Here is a 20,484-nt window from a genome sequence, read left to right as displayed (position 1 = left end):
TTACAAGTTGGTTCTACAACTACTAGTTTTAAAAATAATCCCAGCAGGGAGTTTAGAAGATCTACTCTCCGGGCACAACCAGCTATTTTAGTTTTCCAGTTTACATCAGGAAGATTAAAGTCACCCATAACTATAACTTCCCTTTTCACAGTCATTTTAGCTATTCCCTCAATTGGTAGATTATCTACCCCTTCTACTTGTCCTTGGGGTCTATAAATCACTGTACTTTTACCAAATTATAATGTAACCCAAACTGACTATGTTCTCCTCACCAACTTGCATTAGGTTAGATTTTGTGTTATTTTTCACCCCCCCTTCCTTGCCCTTTCTATATAAAGAGTACCCCGGTAATGCTATGTCCCAATCATTTTTCTCAGTAAACCATGTCTCAGTAACAGCCACTATATCAACATTCTCAGTTGCCACTACTGTTACAAGTTCATGGATCTTATTCCCTAAACTGCAAGCATTTGTAGACATAACCTTTAGCTTGTCATTTAACACACATGCTGCAAGTGCTTTCTGTCCTTGTTTTGGGGGCCAAAACTTCTAATATCTGTACAGACCAAGCCCCCAGATCCACCCACCTGGTTACTAAGGCACCTTCCCTTCCCCTTCTATACTGTCTAGCCCAGTATTTATCTCCCCCCCCCCCAGTCCTAGTTTAAAATCTCCTCCAACCATCTGGCAAAGCTGACCCTCTTGTATTCAGGTGCAAGTCATCATGACTATAGATATCATACCCCAAAGCAAAATCAGCCCAGTGCTCTAAAAACCCAAAGCCCTCCTTCTTACACCAGCGTTAACCTTGTAAGTGTGCAAGATCTTAGGCCTCTTCTTTTGCACCAGCAAACCTAACCTTATAGAAACATAGGATTTGATGGCAGATAAGAACATTTTGGCCCATCTAGTCTGCCATCTGTCATGTTATAGTGATTTTTCACTACGGAAATCCCTAGGTGCTCTATAAATAAAATGGAACGTAATTGCTCTGGTGTAAAACATGTTGGCTTTTCCTTCTTCATCTTCAGTCTATACAATTTCTCATAAACCTACATGCAAGTATGGTATTTTGCCTTTATTGATAATTACCCTGTATTTGAGCACATATGACGCACGGATAGCTATTATTAAAATTTCCATTAAGAGTTGGCCTAAATATCATAGCACACATAGCATTTCTCTTACATCTTATACAGTATACAATTTAATACAAATTAACTCATCATTCAATATTATAGTAACAATGATAACTGATATTGGGAGACTGATAACAGGCCAACTGCACCGGGTGTGCTCGATACTTTGCACAGAAACTGTCTGATAACTCTCCAAATTGAAGAAAGTGTGAAGATTCTCTTCAGCTGAGCAAGCATCTGCCTAGGTATAATTTCAAGTGCCACATGAAAGGGATATCCTGTGCCTGTTTGGCAACAGATCTGTGTTTATGGCCTGCTTAATCCTATAAGTGAGTATGGTACTGTGACAGCGAATGCAAAAAACAGCAATGCTGCTTTTTGTTTTTTTTGAATCCTCACTTCTTCCCTTCATCGGCAAGCACAACCCAAAACCTATATATCAACAATTAGCTACTTATCAATAGGGGAGAGGCAACCTAAAGACAAGGAATAACCACATAGAACCGGAGTATATATGGTTGCTCCAATGAGAAGCGTATTAAAGTGGCCATTCTATAATGAGTTGTAAAGTGTAGGATTTTGGAAAATTTACAGATTCAATTTAAAAGGATTAACAGAGCAATTCAGCAGTATAAGTTTATTATTTTATTACAGAATATGTGTAGGGCAGCATGTCTCCACTGATATACAAGGTTTGAAGTGCTTTTCCAAAAAAGAACATGTGGATTACCTGGTTGTCTGCCCCACACCCAGCTGTCCATAATAGTTTTGGCCTTATAGTTTGGTGCTGGTACATCATCTTCCTCTTTTTTCTCTTTGTCATTCTGATCTTCCTTTTTTGTGCTGCTTTGAGGATCATTAATGTCGTCTACAAAACATATACATACATACACGATGAAGATGATTACATATTTACCAACAACAGAGTAAGATACACACCACTGTCCATATGTTAACAAAAAAAATTAAGGCTCCATAGCCAGACAGTTCCTCAAAGGGACATAAAAGGAAAACGAAGACAAAAAAGGTATAAAAGCAAAAATATTGTTCCATGTAAGAAGAGATAACAGCTGTTTATCCACTTAACAAGAGTGTAGTATATAGATGAAAGCAAGTTGTTTGATATATATATAGATGCTAAAACCAGTATGTGTATTAGCAAACACCCAAAGAGGAACAGCACATGTAATGATGCCAGGACAGAAAATAAGCTGACACACTGATCACTTTCAGTCAAACTGAAACAATCTCAAAAACAACCAAGCTTAAGAAAAGTGGATAATATGGACACTCACATATCACTTTCAACCAAATAGCACTCTAGGCTAAGCAAAAGTTGAAACACATACATGTGAGACAGTACGAAACACAGGCTCATGCATTAAAAGTGAAATCCCATAGAAGAAGCAGAACATACATTAATTTAGATTAACTTGGTTTTGGTTCATTTTGCTCCATTAAATGGCCTTTATCAGCACACCTGGATCTGAATGCGATATTCTAAGTGTCTTTTCCTGTTACTGTTACGCTAGTAGCATGGGACCATATCACCCTGCTAAAGGTTTGCCTTCTGTGTGTTGATAGGAGCGCTTATGGCAGTAAACCGTTCAATTTTAGTTATTTTTCCTGTGAGAAAATTGATTGTGAGATTTTCACAACTGTGATACCAGTTCCATTATGTATGAGACCAGCACTACAGCAAATTTTTACAAACAGGAATAAAAAGTTTGTGCTTTGTTTTTCTAAGCCTGGAACTTTCATGATTGCAAAGTGAAAAAAGGATCAAGGGTTATGAGCAAATACATCCTGTTTCAGAAATAAAGAGGACAATTCTAAGAAATAGGAGAAAAAGCAAATAAGAAGGCCTGCCTTTACCTTTCCTTGAAGCAGGTTCTACACTTTGTGACAAGTCGTTCCCAGAATAAACAATCTCACCATCTTTCACCATTTCGTTCCATAGGCTGCAAAACCCATCTCGTGTAAATGCAAGCTGTGGAAAACAAAATCCAAGTGAACTATGAAAAGCATGGCATTAAGTACATTTTTCCTGGAAAAATATGTGCCTTTTTATAGTCCTTGATAAGCCTTACATATTATACGTATGCATTATAAGCAAAACATAGTTTTATTAAATATTAGTAAAATCACCAAATATACACAATTGCCAACTTCCTAAGTAAAAGCTTCTTTGAAAACTGAGAGGGACCCATTATTTTGTAGATTTATTTATATTGTACGTTAGCAACTAGGTTCACCAAGAAGAAAACTAGAAGTTCCTATGTGTTTTATAAAGAGAAACCACCGCCAACCAACATATTATGAAACCAAGATACCTAGCTAAAATAGTTAAAAGACTAAGATCACATATAGTATTAGTTTCCATTCAGCTTTCTCTCGTAGAGAAAAGAACTCTGCTTAACGTAACGTTCCAACAAAGGGACATTTTCCAAACTTGGAATTGACAGGATAAGTGTGAAGAATCAAGTGTCAGTGGGCCTTAAAACAGGAACTCCTTAGTATAAAGCTAGAGCATTTTTAAACATCAATACTTTTCGACTGATCTCTCTGCCAAGAAGGAATAACAGATCAGAAAGTGTTCCGCTATAGCTGCTGCACATGTCCATTCTCAATATGAAGCCACTGCCGGTACTTTAGAAGCATCATGTAACTAATTTCTTCAACTCCACGGCAAATAGTATAACTATTGGTCCTCAATACAAGATAACGTTAATGTATACTTTCAACTGCATTCACAACAAACAGATTCACTTAGGAGCTTGTGATGTCTGCACTAACAAGACATGTTTGTTTTGTTTTTTTACCAACAATACAAACACAACTTATAGCAAACCTGTTTTTGCTTTATATGAGAACAGACAAGATGAATAGGCGGATACAAAAGCAAACTGAACTATAGATCTATGTAAAGTAAAAAAAAAAAAAAAAAAATCATCTGGTAGGGTATTGCCTTGCGACTGAATATCAGAGTGCTTTCAACCCCCTGTAACAAAGGTCCCTTGGCAAAAAACTAAGAAAGTAAAAAGGAAGTAACTAAAAATGCTGTTTACAAACTCCTTAGCTGAGCTGAAGCAAAACAAACTTAAGGAACACTGCATATTAGGTTTCCAAACAATTTTATTTGTAGTATGTTTTAGAAAACTGATACCAATATCGCTGGTCACTATAAGCATTAGATATCTTTATAAGCTAAGCAAAGCTAGATAGTCTTACAGACCAACTGTGATTACATAGAAATCCTTGTGCAAAATGATAAACACGGTATAGTTACCATGCAGATCAATGGCATGTTTGTGCTTTACTAGCACCATAAAAAAGTACGTTCAGACATTTACACACCCTTTTTTAGTCCATAAACAGACAAAGGGGGTAACTAAGCCATAATCAAACATTTCATTTCAACTTTTCATTGCTTTGCTACTCCAAGTTTTTAGTTTAAAAGAATACCGGATGACACAGACTCAATGCTTATGGTTCCTATTCCTGTGAAGGTGTGCTGTGGTATCCGACACCAAGACACTAGTAGCAGATCCTTTAAGCGACGCAGCCCCATACACAACAAACCCCAATGCACTGCGTGTTCTGACACCTTTCTATCAGAATCAGCATTAACTTTTTCAGCAAGGAGAGGGGGTAGATAGTGAGGAGGGAGGTAATAAGAATATTGAAATAAAAAGAAACATATAGGGGAGATTTAATGAGGAGGAGAAATAAAGGTGGAAGTTCGCATATGTGCAATCTGGGTGCTGGAGCAAGTCCTGTGAGTGCAATATGGGTGCTACGGCTGGCCTTGGGTTTGCAACCATGGTACTCATGGTATTATGCGCATTGTCACTTGATTGCACTCAGGTAGATTTCTGTTAGTTTTTTTTTTATTCTTTGTTAATACCAGGAATCAATGTTCATAACCTTAATTCTGCATTCTGATGGGCCAACCTTTCATAGTTTCCTCTACCTGGTTCTTTTACATACTTAAACTGACCCTTCATAATGTTTCATTATTGGACACAATACAGCTACTGGTGTAAAAATTAGGAAAGCTTGAACAAATAGCCCAGCACATAAAATTAAAAATATTTATATACTGATGTGGTATTGGGAGTTATGCTGCACCACCGTCCGTGTCTGGCTCAGTATATAGTGATGGGAGATATGCAGTACCACCATCTATCTTGCTATAATGATGATACACTTATGTACACCCCTGGGTGTCTGGATCACTAAAGATAATGATAGGAATTAAACTGTTGTGGTATATCACTATCAGGCTCAGAGTATAATATATATCAGGCTCAGTACATTGATGGGATTTGTGCTATACCACCCTCACTGTCAAAATGTGAATAAATGACTGGGTTTGGGGAAGTTTGTTTAATATTTATTATATATTTTTTTTTTTTACTCTGCAGTGCTAATATCATGAACTTCATGTTATTTGTTTATCTACTTTCCTCAAAATTACCTCTGTATACATATAGTAGGGGCCTGTTTGGGCCCAAAATGGCACTGACAAGCTGTTTAGGGACAAAGCTGTGGGGAGTGAGTGACATGTTACATGGTGAAGTCAGGGGCCCAAAGTGGTAGAGTAGAAAAAGGATGTGGTTAGAGGGTTTATGTTTGTTAAGGTGAGGAGTTAGGAATATTGCCACACCGACAGAGGGGTGGTGCCAAAAAATGCTTGCACCCAGGCATCAGTGACCCTAGGCTCAGCCCTGTTATTGACCACAAGTAACACAGGGAACTTGTTTCCCCAGAATTAAAGCAGATCTGTGAGTTCTCCCTAAACGCATAATTTTATGGTTCACTACACTGAATAAAACATTTAATATAGAGATTGAAATAAGCAATATACATGTATTAAAAATCCACCTTGTATGTATACTGCAGGGAATAGTATCCTCACATCGGTTCCCACAAATTCCTTCCTAGGAGCTTGGCATTGCCCATTGGTCCAGGCAGCCTTTGTTAAGGGGTGGATGCAAGGAGGTGAGAGGGCACTTATAGAACAGGAAAGTAAACAGTAAATGTTGGCTGTACCACAGGCTGCTACCTATCTCAGCTTCCATTATGAACCTTTATATTGATATATTGGAAAATAACTGCATTGACAAACAAAAAACACCAATATAAGTAGATTTTTAAAAATTACTTATTCTAAAAGTTGTGACAACAGTTGTTCCCCTTACTGAATGCAGAAAGAAAACGTCTTCTAGCAGCCCGGATAAAAGAGGTAAGCATTAGAAGAAGAAAAACAGCAGCATGGCGTGGCAGACATGTGTGCCAGAAACAGAGGGAATATAATTTAATGAAGTCAATGTTGCACAGTGCCGTAAGCAGCCAAGACATGCTAGGTAATAAAGTTGAGAGCTGTGAACCTATCATTTAGCAGGGAGCAGATCATTATCCACTTTAGCGAATGTGGCCTCCTTGGTATGTCTGGAGCTTGAAGATGGCCCAGTATAAAGTCAAGTCATGTGGACTTAATATTAAATCATTTTAGTCCTTGCAAAACTTGACTGAGCAACAATTGTTTTTTGGGATGCAGTCTACTCTTAGTTTACACAATAGTAAAAATGATTTGCATCTCATGTCCTTCTTGGGACACTACATATTCTAAAGCCTCATAGGTCGGAAAGGATAACATTTTTGTATAAAGACTAACCTGTAAAAATAGAGTAATGAAGATTTCTCAAGAGATAACCAACATCTTCAAACATTTACCTAAACTGATATCAAATCCAATACAGGAATAATAGTTTTTTTTTTATATTTTTTCATGCTAACAATAAATAGCACAAACGTGCACCCAATGATAAACTAAACCAGCATAAAACTTACTCCACTGACTTACTACTATTGTACACCAGTATCACGACAAGAGACATTTGCTTAATATCATTAAACAAGAGATTTATAATATTAAATTGAAGGATCATTTACTTGTCCAATAAAATAATCTGGCTAATTTAAGGTCATTTTCTACTCACAAATAACCAGAGGCCATAAACCACAACATCTTCCACAAGTGAAAAACACAGAAAACGTAACAAGCTATTAACCCCTTAAGGACCGGGCTCATTTTTCGTTTTGTACCCTGTGGGACCGAGGCTGTTTTGACACTTTTGTGGTGCTTGTGTTCAGCTGTAATTTTCTCCTCACCCATTTAGTGTACCCACATAAGTTATATATTGTTTTTTTCAGGACAAGATGGGCTTTCTTCAGATACCATTATTTTGATCGTATCATCTTATTTACTATAAAAAAAATTAAAAAAACATGGTGAAAAATTGAAAAAAAACACATTTTATGACTTTTATTTGAAAAATCTTTTACTCACCTAAAAAAGCAAGTAAAAAAACTAGCTAAATAGATTCTACTACTTGTCCTGAGTTTAGAAATACCCAATGTTTTTATGTTTTTTTGCTGTTTTTTGTAAGTTATAGGGCAATAAGTACAAGCAGCGTTTTATGATTTCCAAATCTTTTTTAACAAATCTGCTCAGTCTGCCTCCATCTCCTCTTTGGAACATCTTTGAAGCCGGTTAACTCAATTTAACCCCCTCAAACCATATATTTTTGAAAACTAGACACCCCAGGGTATTCCAAATGCTGTTATTTTAACCCTTTCCATGCACCAATTATACAACTACACTTTGTCAAACTTTGTAATAGTAAATTTTTTTATTTTTTTTTCCACACAAATTGTACTTTAGTTATAGATATACAGGTGCTGGTATATGTCACTGTCAAACAACACCCCAATGTGTGTTCAGGAACATCTCCTGAGTACAGCGATACCCCACATGCATGGGTTTGTCAGATTGTTTGGCTGGTAAAAGGCTACTTTTGGGGCATGCGTAATTCAGGTGGTCATTTGGTCATTGTGCCTCCCTCTCCTCTTTGGAATATCTTTGAAGCCGGTTAACTCAATTTAACCCATTCAAACCATATATTTTTGAAAACTAGACACCCCAGGGTATTCCAAATGCTGTTATTTTAACCCTTTCCATGCACCAATTATAGAACTACACTTTGTCAAACTTTGTAATAGTAATTTTTTTATTTTTTTTTTCACACAAATTGTACTTTAGGTATAGATATACAGGTTCTGGTATATGCCACTGTCAAACACCCCCCCAATGTGTGTTCAGGAACATCTCCTGAGTGCAGTGATACCCGACATGCATGAGTTTGTCGGGTTGTTTCAGATTTAAAATGCCACATTTGGGAAGTGCGCTTTTTTTCTCCATTTTGGTCAGTCTGTACCTATGCCCTATCTTTGAGCTAGGCCACTCCAATTTACCCCATCAGCCATTTTTTTATATATTAGACACCCCTTGGGTATTTGAAGTGCTTTTATTTTAACTCTTTGTTGAGATTTTTGAGAAATTTTAGCACTTGCTCAAAATAATAAACTTTATTTTTTAATTTTATTTTATTTTTTTAATACTTTTTTTATATTTTTTTTTTACACATTTTGCTGGTACTGGATGGTTCATCTAGTGACATCACTGCATAATTATTTTTAAATGTTAGCACATTTTTTTTTTCCATATTTTTTTTTTTTTTGAATATTTTACTAATCACATAGTGATTAGAAAGCTGGGCTCCATTGACTTGCATGGTTGCATGCAGTACCTGTATTCAACCAGCAAGTGGAGCCAGTTCTCTAGAGGGTCTGGAGACCCTCTAGCGAACTTTTTCGTCTCTATTGTTTTATTTCCCGGGCCGCCGCCATCTTGCTTGATGGCGAAGATCACCGGCAGCGGCGGCTGTGACCGCTCTCCGGAGCGGTCACAGCCCACCTAGAGGTAAGTGTTTGGTGTCGCTGGATGCCTCCTGATCGAGGCATTCCAGCGACACCATTTAAGTTTAGGAGGCGATCGTTGATCGCCTCCTAAACGCTTTTAAAACGGGCGTCCGCCGCCATACAATGTATGGCGGCTGTTGACGCCCCGGGGAGGGGCCAGACATGGCCCCCGATGCCGATCTCGGCCTTGCTGAATGCCTCGACATCGAGGCATTGCAGCAAGGCCGTTTAAGCGAAGAAAGTGATCCTTGATCACTTTCTAAGCTTATTTAATTTTTTGACGGTTCAGGACCGTCAAAGGTCATTTAGTGACCTTCTTGTTATGACGGTCCTGAACCGGCAAAGGTCGCGAAGGGGTTAAGATTTATCGTTTAGAGGTCAAGTAATGTAATGAAACAAGTCTACAGGAAGAGATTCTTATACATTTCTGCTAAATCATATTAATATTTCAATAAAACTAGTTCAATGCTATTGGAATGTCAACAGTGCAAGTGGCAAGTGATGTTTACATCAACTTCAGAAGCTTCTGTAAATATACATGAAATGTTTTCATGAGGGGACAGCCATGTGAAGTAAAAATGACTAAGAAATTCATGTTTACCTGCAAGTCTGTCTTTAGCCATTTTGAATCAAACCTTGATTGCGCAACCAGGCTGAACGTATCAGAAGACGACATCTTGTTTGATGTTGCCAGCCTAGAATTAAGAAAAGAAAGATTTGGATAAGACAATTTAAACAACACTTTTAAAGAGTAGGTGTTTTATGGTTTCCTAAAGAAAAAACACATGTTCCATGTTAGCAATACCCCGATTTCATAGGTGTGTATTCATTTTGTTAATTCTTGGTAGTCAGCCTGTATAAGGCCATAAGGTTAAATCTGTATAAATCTGGTATTTGCAGTAAATATAATTTTACAATAAAATATAAGTACTTGCAACATACAAATCTTTCAGTAAGGGGCAAAGTCATTTTTTTTTAAATGATGCTTTTTATCCTCCTCGCTGCAAACCAAATGGAGTACTTTAAAGCACTATTTAATTATGCAAGAGCAATATGTGCATCTGTTTCTCTCCCACAAGCCAACCCATGTACCATTACTAGGGAAGAAGAGACTGGACAGGAACAATTACCAGAAAGTCAAATAAGATACAAAGAGGTCACACTTGCCAGATGCGCAAAGCCTGAAATGAGATCTTACTAAATTATATGTAACGTGTGTGTTTCAGACCCCAGAGATTAGACACAATGGGTACAGTTGAATTGTAACAAATGATTTGTTTGTGCACATAATGGCAACATTGTACCAGTTTGTGTATATTTAAAAAACGCAAAGAACCATGGTAAATTGCTCAACAGGCATTTCTAACATCAGCACAACAGCATCAACAATCTGATTGCCCTAGATTTCTTTCATTAAACATCAGGCTGAGTGAGGGGTCCCAGTGCTGATCAGAAAAAGTCACAATACACATTCTCAAGTAAGAAGCCTCCAGGGCCTACACATACAGTTATGCTTTCAGTAAATGCAAATATATATTTTTTTAATTAAACAATTTTTTAATGATGCAAGATTATATACTTAGAGCAGAGCCAACATTTTGTTTCCTCCCTTCTCTCCTCCAAATGCTCTTATCGACGGGTTATTCTCACCAACACACAGGCACACACACCGTTCTCCTCGCAGCTACATAACTTTTTTTGCGGATGCTAAACTTGCATAAATATTTTTTTTTCCCATAGGGGAACTAAAAGAAATTAGGTTAGCATTTTGGGTATTCGACACAATTAATATTTTTGGTATGCTCCAGCATACCTACATTTGCACGGACATAATTTTTACTAATGCTTTACTCTGATTTGATGTGAAATACTAGCCAACATATCTTATTTAATTAAATAAATTGCACATATTTCCATAATGTAGTAGTAGTAGTAGTAGTAGTAGTAGTAGTAGTAGTAGTGCAACTTACTGAAACTATTTCACCTTCACCGTTAGTATAGAACATTACAGAAACTGTGCAGGGACCACCGAAACAGCAAAACTATGTAACAAAGTTAGTTATAAAACAAAGTGCTAACCCTGTATTACTAAAACAATGTGATGTAGTGCAATATATAATTTCAACTCATTCTATTCATTATCACGAAAGGGCACATCAATGTTGTCTAGGAGAGAGCCAGAGATGCCTCTTGTAATGTATAGCTTGGACACATACAATAGGACTATCATAATTGTACAGTATACAATCAAACACACTAGGATGCAACAAAGAAGTAAACAATGCAAAAACAAACTACAGATAAAGCAAATAAATCCGTAAATTAATACTTATTCAAAGCAACAATAGTTGCACACACATTTAGAAAGCAATTCCATGTCAGCCCTATGGAATATAATGGTGCTAAATAAACAAATAATAATAATAATAATAATAATAATAATAATAATAATAATACAGGGTCCCGACAATGATTTCCTTGGCAAAACAAACTTGTTACTTTTACGTTATAAACTGAAAAAACAAAATCTATGGACTTGATTAATTCCAGAAAAGGGACACAAAAACTATTAACTAGCCAATAACTGCAGGACCTGTATAAGCAGACACAATATAAAGCTGTACGGTTTATTTATGGCACACTAATTGATATAGACATATAGAAAAATACACATTTATATGTCTTTACTTGTAAGGTTATACAAAAGACAGATAAAATATAGATAGTGTGTTATATCCTTTTAACACTAAATCCACTTAAAAAAATAAATCTAATACAAAGCAGCCAGACCATAAATCAAGGTATTAAAAAATCATGTCTATATTTTACATACAAAAGGATCTCCCAACCGTCCCTATTGTATACAATTTGCATGGCTAAAGCACCGTATACATACATAAGCATGCACTCACGCATACACAGGATAGCATACATAATCATACTCATTACTACTGCTTCCATATCCTTACATTTTACAGCACACTAGATATAGGAAGGAAAGCATGTAGATCAGAACAGAAACCGAGTTCTAGTAACACCCAAATCAACATTCTATCAATTATTATTATTGGCTAAACACATAAACGCATATCCGCGTCTAATAATCAAGTGTATGTATTAAGCCGTCTTCCTGGGCCCGTTATGTGTAGGTATATTTGGCAAATACAATTAATAACAGACCCGTGCGCATATATTTACACATACCCCGGTTGGTTGTCAATGTGTGTGTTTTCGTACACATAACGAACACACACAAAAATAACAGAGCGCCTCTCCCTCCCATTTATGTAGTAATAACACCACCTCTCACCTGCTACGACCGTGCAGGCGCCCACCCCCTGCGGGTCACACACAAACCCGGGCACTGCAGGTACCCAGTACACCCGTCAGGATCAAACGCCCGCTGCGGGCAACACAGGAAGCACAAAATGTAGCCTTTAGCTGTGTGTCCAATCAGCTTGCAGCTTTCGTTGACCTCGGCAAATCCCAGCGAACCAGGGGGCGGGACATCCTTTTCGTTTTGCTAGGATGCAAAGGAACGGGAGAAGGGGAGGGGGTTATGTCATATCAGAGGGGATCACGTGACGTGTCAGGGACCGATCTTATGTACCGATCTGAGGTCTGGGTGTCGCTTCCATTCGATTCAATGTGCTGTTTGTTATGTTGTTATAGTACATGTCCATGCGGTAAATAGATTATATCGTATCTGCAATAGATGCGTTATTTTAAATGTCGCTCATTCCGCACAATCTTTAGTCTATTGATGGAGAAGCTCTATAAAATATAAAAATAATTTCCAGGGCGGAAATACTAATTCTAATGCAACTCTTTAAAGTAACAGCAATGTATGCATCTGTGATAAATATTGTCACTATATGATTTATCATAAACATACATAGTGGTTGGTGTCAGGACCCCAGCATGGCGAGGCCCTTTGTCTTGCACATTACGTAGAGCTTTACAATCAGAGACAGTAGCATACATTTAAAGTCGCAAACAATAACAAACAAAAGGGCCCTGCTCATGGGAGCTTGCAATCTAGTCAGTTGGTTGAGTCTGGATGAGCTGTTTTTGTTGTTCAGATGGCTTGAAACAGGATGCTGGCTGAGTGTTATGAGGACAGTTTGTATGTGTCACGAAATAGATGGGTTTTCAGGTAGCTTTTTAAATTTGCACTAGGGCTGCAACTAATCGATAAAATCAATAATAATCGATAATGAAAATCGTTGCCAACGAGTTTCATTATCGATTAGTTGAATCGATTTGATCAATTATAAGATGAGTGTTTTTTAGAGCAAATGCTCTGAAAAATACCCCTCGTTTCATAATCCAACCTCAAACAGAGGTCGTATACTAACACTACGATCCGGATCCCACGCAGCGCTCCAAGGGACCCGGATCCTTATCTCTGACAGCCAGTGTCTGTGCGATGCGCACAGACATTCTTCGCTACTGTTCTCCACTTCTGCACGGGGGTTCTATGATGGAGCACTAGCGTGACCTTTCCGGTGCTCCACCATAGAAGCCCCGGCGGAAGTATCGGCCAGGATACCCGAGGTGTTATGCGCGCATTCCGTAACGTTCGGCGGCCGCCGGAGGAGGATCCGCTGCAGGGGACTTGGGTCATTCTCTCTGGCAGCCAGTGGTTTTCTGTGCGATGCGCACAGACATACTCTGCTACTACCGGCACTTCCACTGGGGCTTCTATGATGGAGCACCGGTGTCACATGACCTTCCAGTGCTCAGTCATAGAAGCACCAGCGAATGTACCGGCCAGAAGCAGAGGTTGTCTACGTGCATCGCGCAGATGCTCACCGGCTGCCCTTACTTTGACACCAAGGAGTCTGGGGGGGGGGGGTATCAAGGGCACAGTGGTATATAGGGGGTATAAGGCATATTTGGGAGCAGAGTGGCAGATCAGGGGGCATATCTGGGGTATAAGGCCTATCTGGGGGCAGAGTGGCATATAGGGGGTTATACGGCATATCGGGGGCACAGTGGCATATGAGGGGTATAAGGCATATTTGGGGGGCAAGTGGCATATCTGAGGTATAAGGCATATCAGAGGGCACTACGGCATATGGGGGGTATAAGGCATATTAGGTTATATAAGGCATATCTGGGGAGAACGGAGTGGCATATCAGGGGGAACAGTGGCATATCAGGGGGTATAAGGCATATAGGGTATATACCGCAAATGTGGGGAGGGCAGAGTGGCATATATGGTGTAGGTGGCATGTCTGGGGAGGGCAGAGTGGCATCTCTGGGAGGCAGTGTGGCAAGCCTGGCTCAAATGTGCATAACTGGGAAATAAAAACAATAAATGCATTTTTCTCAAGTTTTTTTATTCTGCGGTTTATTTATTAAATTATCTTAAATAAATAAAAAATTTACATTTCTTTTTTAATCCGATTAATCGAAAAAATAATCGGCCAACTAATCGATTATGAAAATAATCGTTAGTTGCAGCCCTAATTTGCACATGAGGGAGCTGCGACATTCAGATGCCATCCTGCCTTGTATCAACGGTTTAGGCTGGTGGTGTAATGGTGTAGGGGACAGCCTACCTGAATATTGTTGCTGACCATGTCCATCCCTTTATGACCACAGTGTACTCATCTTCTCATGGCTACTTCCAGCAGGATAATGCACAATGTCACAAAGCTCACATCATGTCAAACTGAATTCTTGAACATGACAATGAGATCACTGTACTCCAACGGCACCAGATCTAAATCCAATAGAGCACTTTTGGGATGTGGTGGAATGAGAGATTTGCATCATGGATGTGCAGCTGACAAAAAGTGCAGCAACAGCGTGATGCCATCATGTTCATACGGACCAAAATCTCCAAGGAATGTTTCCAGCACCTTGTAGAAAGTATGCAGCGAAGAATGAAGGCAGGGGTCCAACAAGGGACTAGCAAGGTGTACCTATTGAAGTGGCCAGTGAGTGTATGTTAGGGTGTCATCTGCATATAGGTGGTATTTGAAACCAAAGAAAGATATGAGTTGTCCAAGTTAAAAGGTATAGATGGAGACGAGTAGAGTCCCAATAACTGAGCCCTGAGAAACACTATCAGATAGTGGTATGGGCGGATTAAGAGCATCATGGGTCTGCTCTTGAGGATTTTGGTGGGCCTTTTTATGGAAATAAATAAAATAGACAGAATCTTAACTCCTCAACACCCATGTGTACTGCATAAAGATGACATCAGTGCTAGGCAGAAAATATAGGATAGAATCATATGTGATGGGATTGGGAGTACATCAGTACGCTGAGCCTAGAAAATGTTGTCCTCTGAATTGACTATAAATTCAGGAGGGTGTTTTATCTCTTGATTTATTCCTACAGTATTCCTAAGTAGTGTGAAACCAATGACCAAACACACATCAGGACAGGCTCTGCCACACCGACACCCAAACACACACACCAGGACAGGCTCTGCCACACAGACTCCAACACCTAAACACACACTAAGACATGCTCTGCCACACCGACACCCAAACACACACACCCCTTTTTGTGTTTTTGCCCCCTTGTGTATCGCCCCCAGCCTGCTCCTCCATTCAGTATTGATTTATGAGATGACTGCAGCTGTCCCCTTGTGTATTAATGCCACCAGCCCCACATTGTGTATTTATACCACCACCCCCTAGTATTGATTTATGCGATGGCCCAGTCGGCCCATTCTTGTGTATTGTTGCCCCTACAACCTTGCATACTTATGAGAGGTCCAAGAGTATAAGTAGTGAGTAATGGCCTTTTGTTTTAGGTCACAGGGCTCCCATCAGGGGGCTTGCATAGGGGGGACAGTCTCCCTTCATTTAAAACTTAAAAAAACCTCTGCACTGGACCACTAATTAGAGTGGGCTGGAGGAGCCCTCACTAAGGTGAAGTAGGTCTCAGCCATTCAGGAGAGACTTTCCAGCTCAACAAATGGCTTGTAAGTACCCCCAAACGGTTTGTCTTTGCCACCAAAAAAGATGACTAGGAGAGAAAATCCTGGTGGTGCAGATCGAATTTATCTGGGGAGAGGGATGCCAGACCATTTGTTGTGAAAGGGGCCCCAAAACTTCTGATGACGGCCCTGATAGGTCATGAAGTTCAGCACATTGGATACAGCTGCATAATACAGTTTTAACAACTGGTTTCTGTAAAATTGTACACATGTGTCAAGGTACTCTTGTCATAAAGGAATCACAAAAGTGGTGTAAAAATGGTGTATACCCTTAATAAGATTTCGGAACACTGAGGTAACTTTTTCAGGCATATTTACACCTACAAAGCTCGACAAATGTGGTTGTGACATTCATACTGTGGCTTACTGCTAGAAATTACATTAAACATGTTTGAACTGTTCTAGTATTTGATTTAGACGATCCGTCTGACCGTTGGTTTGCGGATGGAAAGCCGTGAACAGTGTGGGACGAATGCGCAGATTGCGACAGAAAACCTTCCAGAAGCGTGATGTGAATTGTACTCCACGGTCCGAGGTGATGGTCTGCGTTAATCCATGAAGCCGAAACACGGTATTCAAGAACAAGGTGGCCGTGGTTGATGTGGAGGGGATGCCGATGGTGGGAATAAAATGTGCCATTTTGGTGAATCTGTCTACCACCACCATTATTGTGTCTTGTTTTTCTGAGGGTGGTAGATCCACAATAAAGTCCATAGAGATTTTAGACCAAGGAACTGAAGGAGTAGGTAACGGGCAGAGAAGACCCACAGTTTTTCTGCGTATGGTTTTAGTTCGGGCACAGATGGTACATGAGCGGACGAATGAAGTCACATCTTGATCCAGTAAAGGCCACCAAAAATGACGTCGGACAAGGTCTGTGGTCTTCTTAACACCTCCATGTCCGGAAAGGAGGGAATCATGGCAAATTTGTAATACGAGCAGGGGGTGGTACAAATATCATATTACGATAGTATAAAAAGTTTCTGGTACGACAGATGGGAGGATTTGTTCTCGGGACTGAAGCTCTACGGATAAAGAGTGGTTGTAGTCCATAAGAGGTGACTGGTGAGTGAGAAACAGGCTGGATGGAAGAATAGTATCCGGCTGGGTTTCCAGGCGATTCAATACAGGTGGTAACCAAGACAAGGCACCCGCTTTGGTATTACGGGATCCTGGACGGTACGTGATGTATAGATTGAATCACGTAAAGAAGAGAGCCCACCTCGCTTGTCTAGGGCACAATCGACATGCAGAACGAAGATACTCGAGGTTCTGGTGGTCGCTGGGTGCAGTCTCTGTTTTTCCCCGTGTCTTTGGGACAAGATTGCTCCTACAGCTAAATCCGAAGCGTCTACCTTCATGTGAAAAGGTTTGGCTACATTGGGTTGTATGAGGATGGGTTGGATGAGTAAAATGCTGTTTCAGAGTGTCAAAGGCATTCTGGGCTTCAGGCGTCCATGAGAAGCGAGAGAATTGACGAGTAAGTCTTGTGATGGGTGCAATAACGTGAGAGAAGTTCCGAATAAATTTGCGATAGTAGTTTGCGAGGCCGATAAAGCGCTGGACCGCTTTTTTATCAGAGGGTACCGACCACTCCAGTATTGCTGACACCTTCCTCAGGTCCATTTGTAAATTTCCAGGCGTGATGATGAACGTCACCCGAGAGGATTCAAATTAGCATTTCTCTAGTTTAGCGTAGAGGTGGTGTGTGCGTAGGCGTTCTAGGACCAATCTGACCTGATCACGATGGTCAGATAGTGTTGATCAGAATATGAGAATATCATCCAGATCACCAGGAAGATATTGAGATAGTCCCGTAAAACGTAATTTAAAAAATATTGAAACGTAGCAGGGGCATTGCATAGAGGTACTCAACGCGTCCGTAACGGCTTCCATTTGGCTTCCATTCGTCTCCTTCGCATATGAGAACTAGATTGTAGGCCCCCCCGGAGATCAATTTTAGTAAAAATAAGAGCATTCTCGTATTTTGGAGTCGATCCAAGAGTTCGGGAATGAGAGGCAATGGGTATCTGTTTTTTATGGTAATTTTATTTAGTTCTCGATAGTCTATGCAGGGGCGTAAGCTTCCTTCTTTTTTCTCCACGAAGAAGATTCCTGCACCTGCTGGAGAAGTGGATGGCCGGATGAAAACCTTGGCTATATTTTGTTGGATGTAGTCCTTGAGGTGACGCAATTCAGGTTCAGATAGTGGAAATATTCTGCCAAAAGGAATGGGAGTCCCTGGGAGAAGGTCAATGGGGCAATCATAAGTCTTTTGAGGAGGAAGCGTGTCAGCTCCCTTCTTGTCGAACACATCACTGAATTCTGCGTATTGTTTAGTAAGACGTGGATCAGGAGGAGAGGACGAATAATCAGGAAGCAGCAGGAGTGATGGATGATCGGAAAGACAACGATTACGACAAAAAAGAGATTGGAAGGAGAGGATGCCCTTGCCCCAGTCTATTGTAGGATTATGAAGTCTTAGCCAGGGTAGGCCAAGAATAATCGGAAACATAGGTGATGGGATCAGGTCAAAGTTCAGATGCTTCGTATGATTATTCCCCAATAGTGCATGAAGTGATGATGTTTCTTGTGTGATGGGTCCGGAGGATAAAGGAGAACCGTCTACCACTTGAATATGTATTGGAGCTGACTTGGTCAATGTTGGTATGTGCAGATGATTGGCGAAGTCCTGATCAATAAAACAACTGCTGCCTCCAGAGTTGATGATGGCAGAAACGTTAGTAGAGTTATTGGTCCACTGTAAAAACAAGGAGATGGATAGGTGAGGAGAACCGCCTTTAGGAAATTAACTTAGGCAAACTTTATTGTATGTGGGCTTACTCCTAGGAGGGCGTCTTGGGCAGGAGTAGATAAGATGCCCGGGTTGACCACAGTAAAGGCACAAGTTGTTCTTCCTGCGAAAGGCTTTCTCGGTCTCGGACAGTGGGCCACGTGTCAACCCGATCTACATTGGTTCTTCCGTGGGAATGGTAACAGGAGGTTGGATCGCTGGAACAGCGGGAGGGAAGTGGTGCCTCGGGTAGGGAAGGACGAGGCAGCGCGCTCCAGACGCCTTTCCCGTAGTCTGCGGTCCAACTGTATGACCAGATATATAAGGTCTTCCAATGAGTCAGGGATGCCCACGCGGGCCAGTTTATCTTTCAACCCCTCGGAAATTGATCCAGAAGTGCTGGTTCGTTCCACTTGCTTTCAAAAGCCAGGCTTCAAAATTCAGTAACGTATTCTTCCACAGGTCTCTTCCCCTGATGTTCAGAGGCGTAGGGAGCTCCCCTGTATCTGTCTTGTATCAATTCTGTTACTCACTGCAAGAGTAAATAATGATTGTTGAAAAACAGTTCTCTACTTTCAACAGCCATTTGTTTTAACCCCATAAGGACCAGGCTGTTTTTTACTTTTTGTACCCTTTGGGACCGAGGCTGTTTTAACACTTTTGCGGTGCTCGTGTTTAGATGTAAGTTTCTCCTCACTCATTTGGTGTACCCACACAAGTTATATGTCGTTTTTTCAGGACAAGAAGGGCTTTCTTCTGATACAATTTTTTTGATCATATTATCTAATTTCCCATTAAAAAAATAACAAAATATGATGAAAAAAAACCCTTTTCTTTTACCCCAAAAATATTTTACTCATCCAAAAAAGCTAACAAAAAACCTGCTAAATAGATTCTACTATTTTTCCTGAGTTCAGAAATACCCAATGTTTTTATGATTTTTTTTTTGCTTTACCTGTATTCAACCTGCAAGTGGAGCCACTCTGGTCTCTTCCCCTGACGTGAAGCACGTATGGCAGCTTGTGCAGAGGTGGCCCATGAGTTCAGAACAGAATTGTTGTTGTGTAGTAAATGATGGGCCCAAATTTGGGGTTCACACGAGAGTAGGGAAATCACATGGTCAGAGGCGTAGGTTCTGGGTTGGAGTGAGAACAAGATTTGGCAGGAGGTCATAAAGGAATGGTAACGAGTTCTGTCCCCGGAGAAACATTCTGGTAATTGTACCTTGGGTTCAGGAGCAGCGACAGCAGAAGCCCCTTCCATTAGTGGAAGCAGAGCGGTTCCAGAAGATGGTCCACCGGAAGTAGGTGGATTCGTCTGGAGTTTGTGAAGCTGGTGCTGCATATGCGTATGGCTGGTTTGGAGGTCTTGAAATGAACGAGTAAGTGCGGCAATCTGTCCAGTCTTACCAGGAGGAATCCGGAATGCAGGAATGGAACACACTTGCTCAGTACAGAACACGCACAAGGGGCCTGGTGAGGGTAACGGGGCACTTGTCAGTGTAACTGTAAGCACGGGTGGTCAGGACGGAGCCGTTTAGTAGACCAGGGTCAGGATGCCAGAGGTACACAGGAGCCGTTGAGGAAGCCGGGGTCAGGAAGCCAGAGGTACTCAGAGTTGTTAGGATAGCCGGGGTCAGGATGCCAGAGATACACAGAGTCGTTAGGGAAGCCAGAGTCAGGATGCCAGAAATACATGAGAATCGCTAAGCAGACCATGGTCAGATACCAGGATACACAGGATACAAATAACTTGATAAAAGG

General features: G+C 40.4%; 1 protein-coding gene across 1 annotated transcript in view; it reads right to left on the bottom strand.

Annotated features, from left to right (window-relative positions):
- The window catches only part of LOC149289180 (E3 ubiquitin-protein ligase HERC2-like), an 81,530-nt gene extending 63,977 nt beyond the window's left edge, over window positions 1-17,553 (bottom strand). The window contains exons 1-4 of the mRNA XM_089490854.1: window positions 17,150-17,553; window positions 9,568-9,661; window positions 3,015-3,129; window positions 1,870-2,007 (exon numbers count right to left, since the gene is read on the bottom strand). Coding sequence (XP_089346980.1) covers window positions 1,870-2,007; window positions 3,015-3,129; window positions 9,568-9,661; window positions 17,150-17,553 — 751 coding nt within the window. The remainder of the gene's footprint in view (window positions 1-1,869; window positions 2,008-3,014; window positions 3,130-9,567; window positions 9,662-17,149) is intronic.
- Window positions 17,554-20,484: the final 2,931 nt, after the last annotated feature.

This window comes from Sceloporus occidentalis, unplaced genomic scaffold (genome assembly GCF_023333645.1).
Source record: "Sceloporus occidentalis isolate IW3139 unplaced genomic scaffold, rSceOcc1.0.p SCAF_47, whole genome shotgun sequence".
Lineage (NCBI taxonomy): Eukaryota > Metazoa > Chordata > Lepidosauria > Squamata > Phrynosomatidae > Sceloporus > Sceloporus occidentalis.
This window is presented reverse-complemented; position numbering and strand designations above follow the sequence as displayed.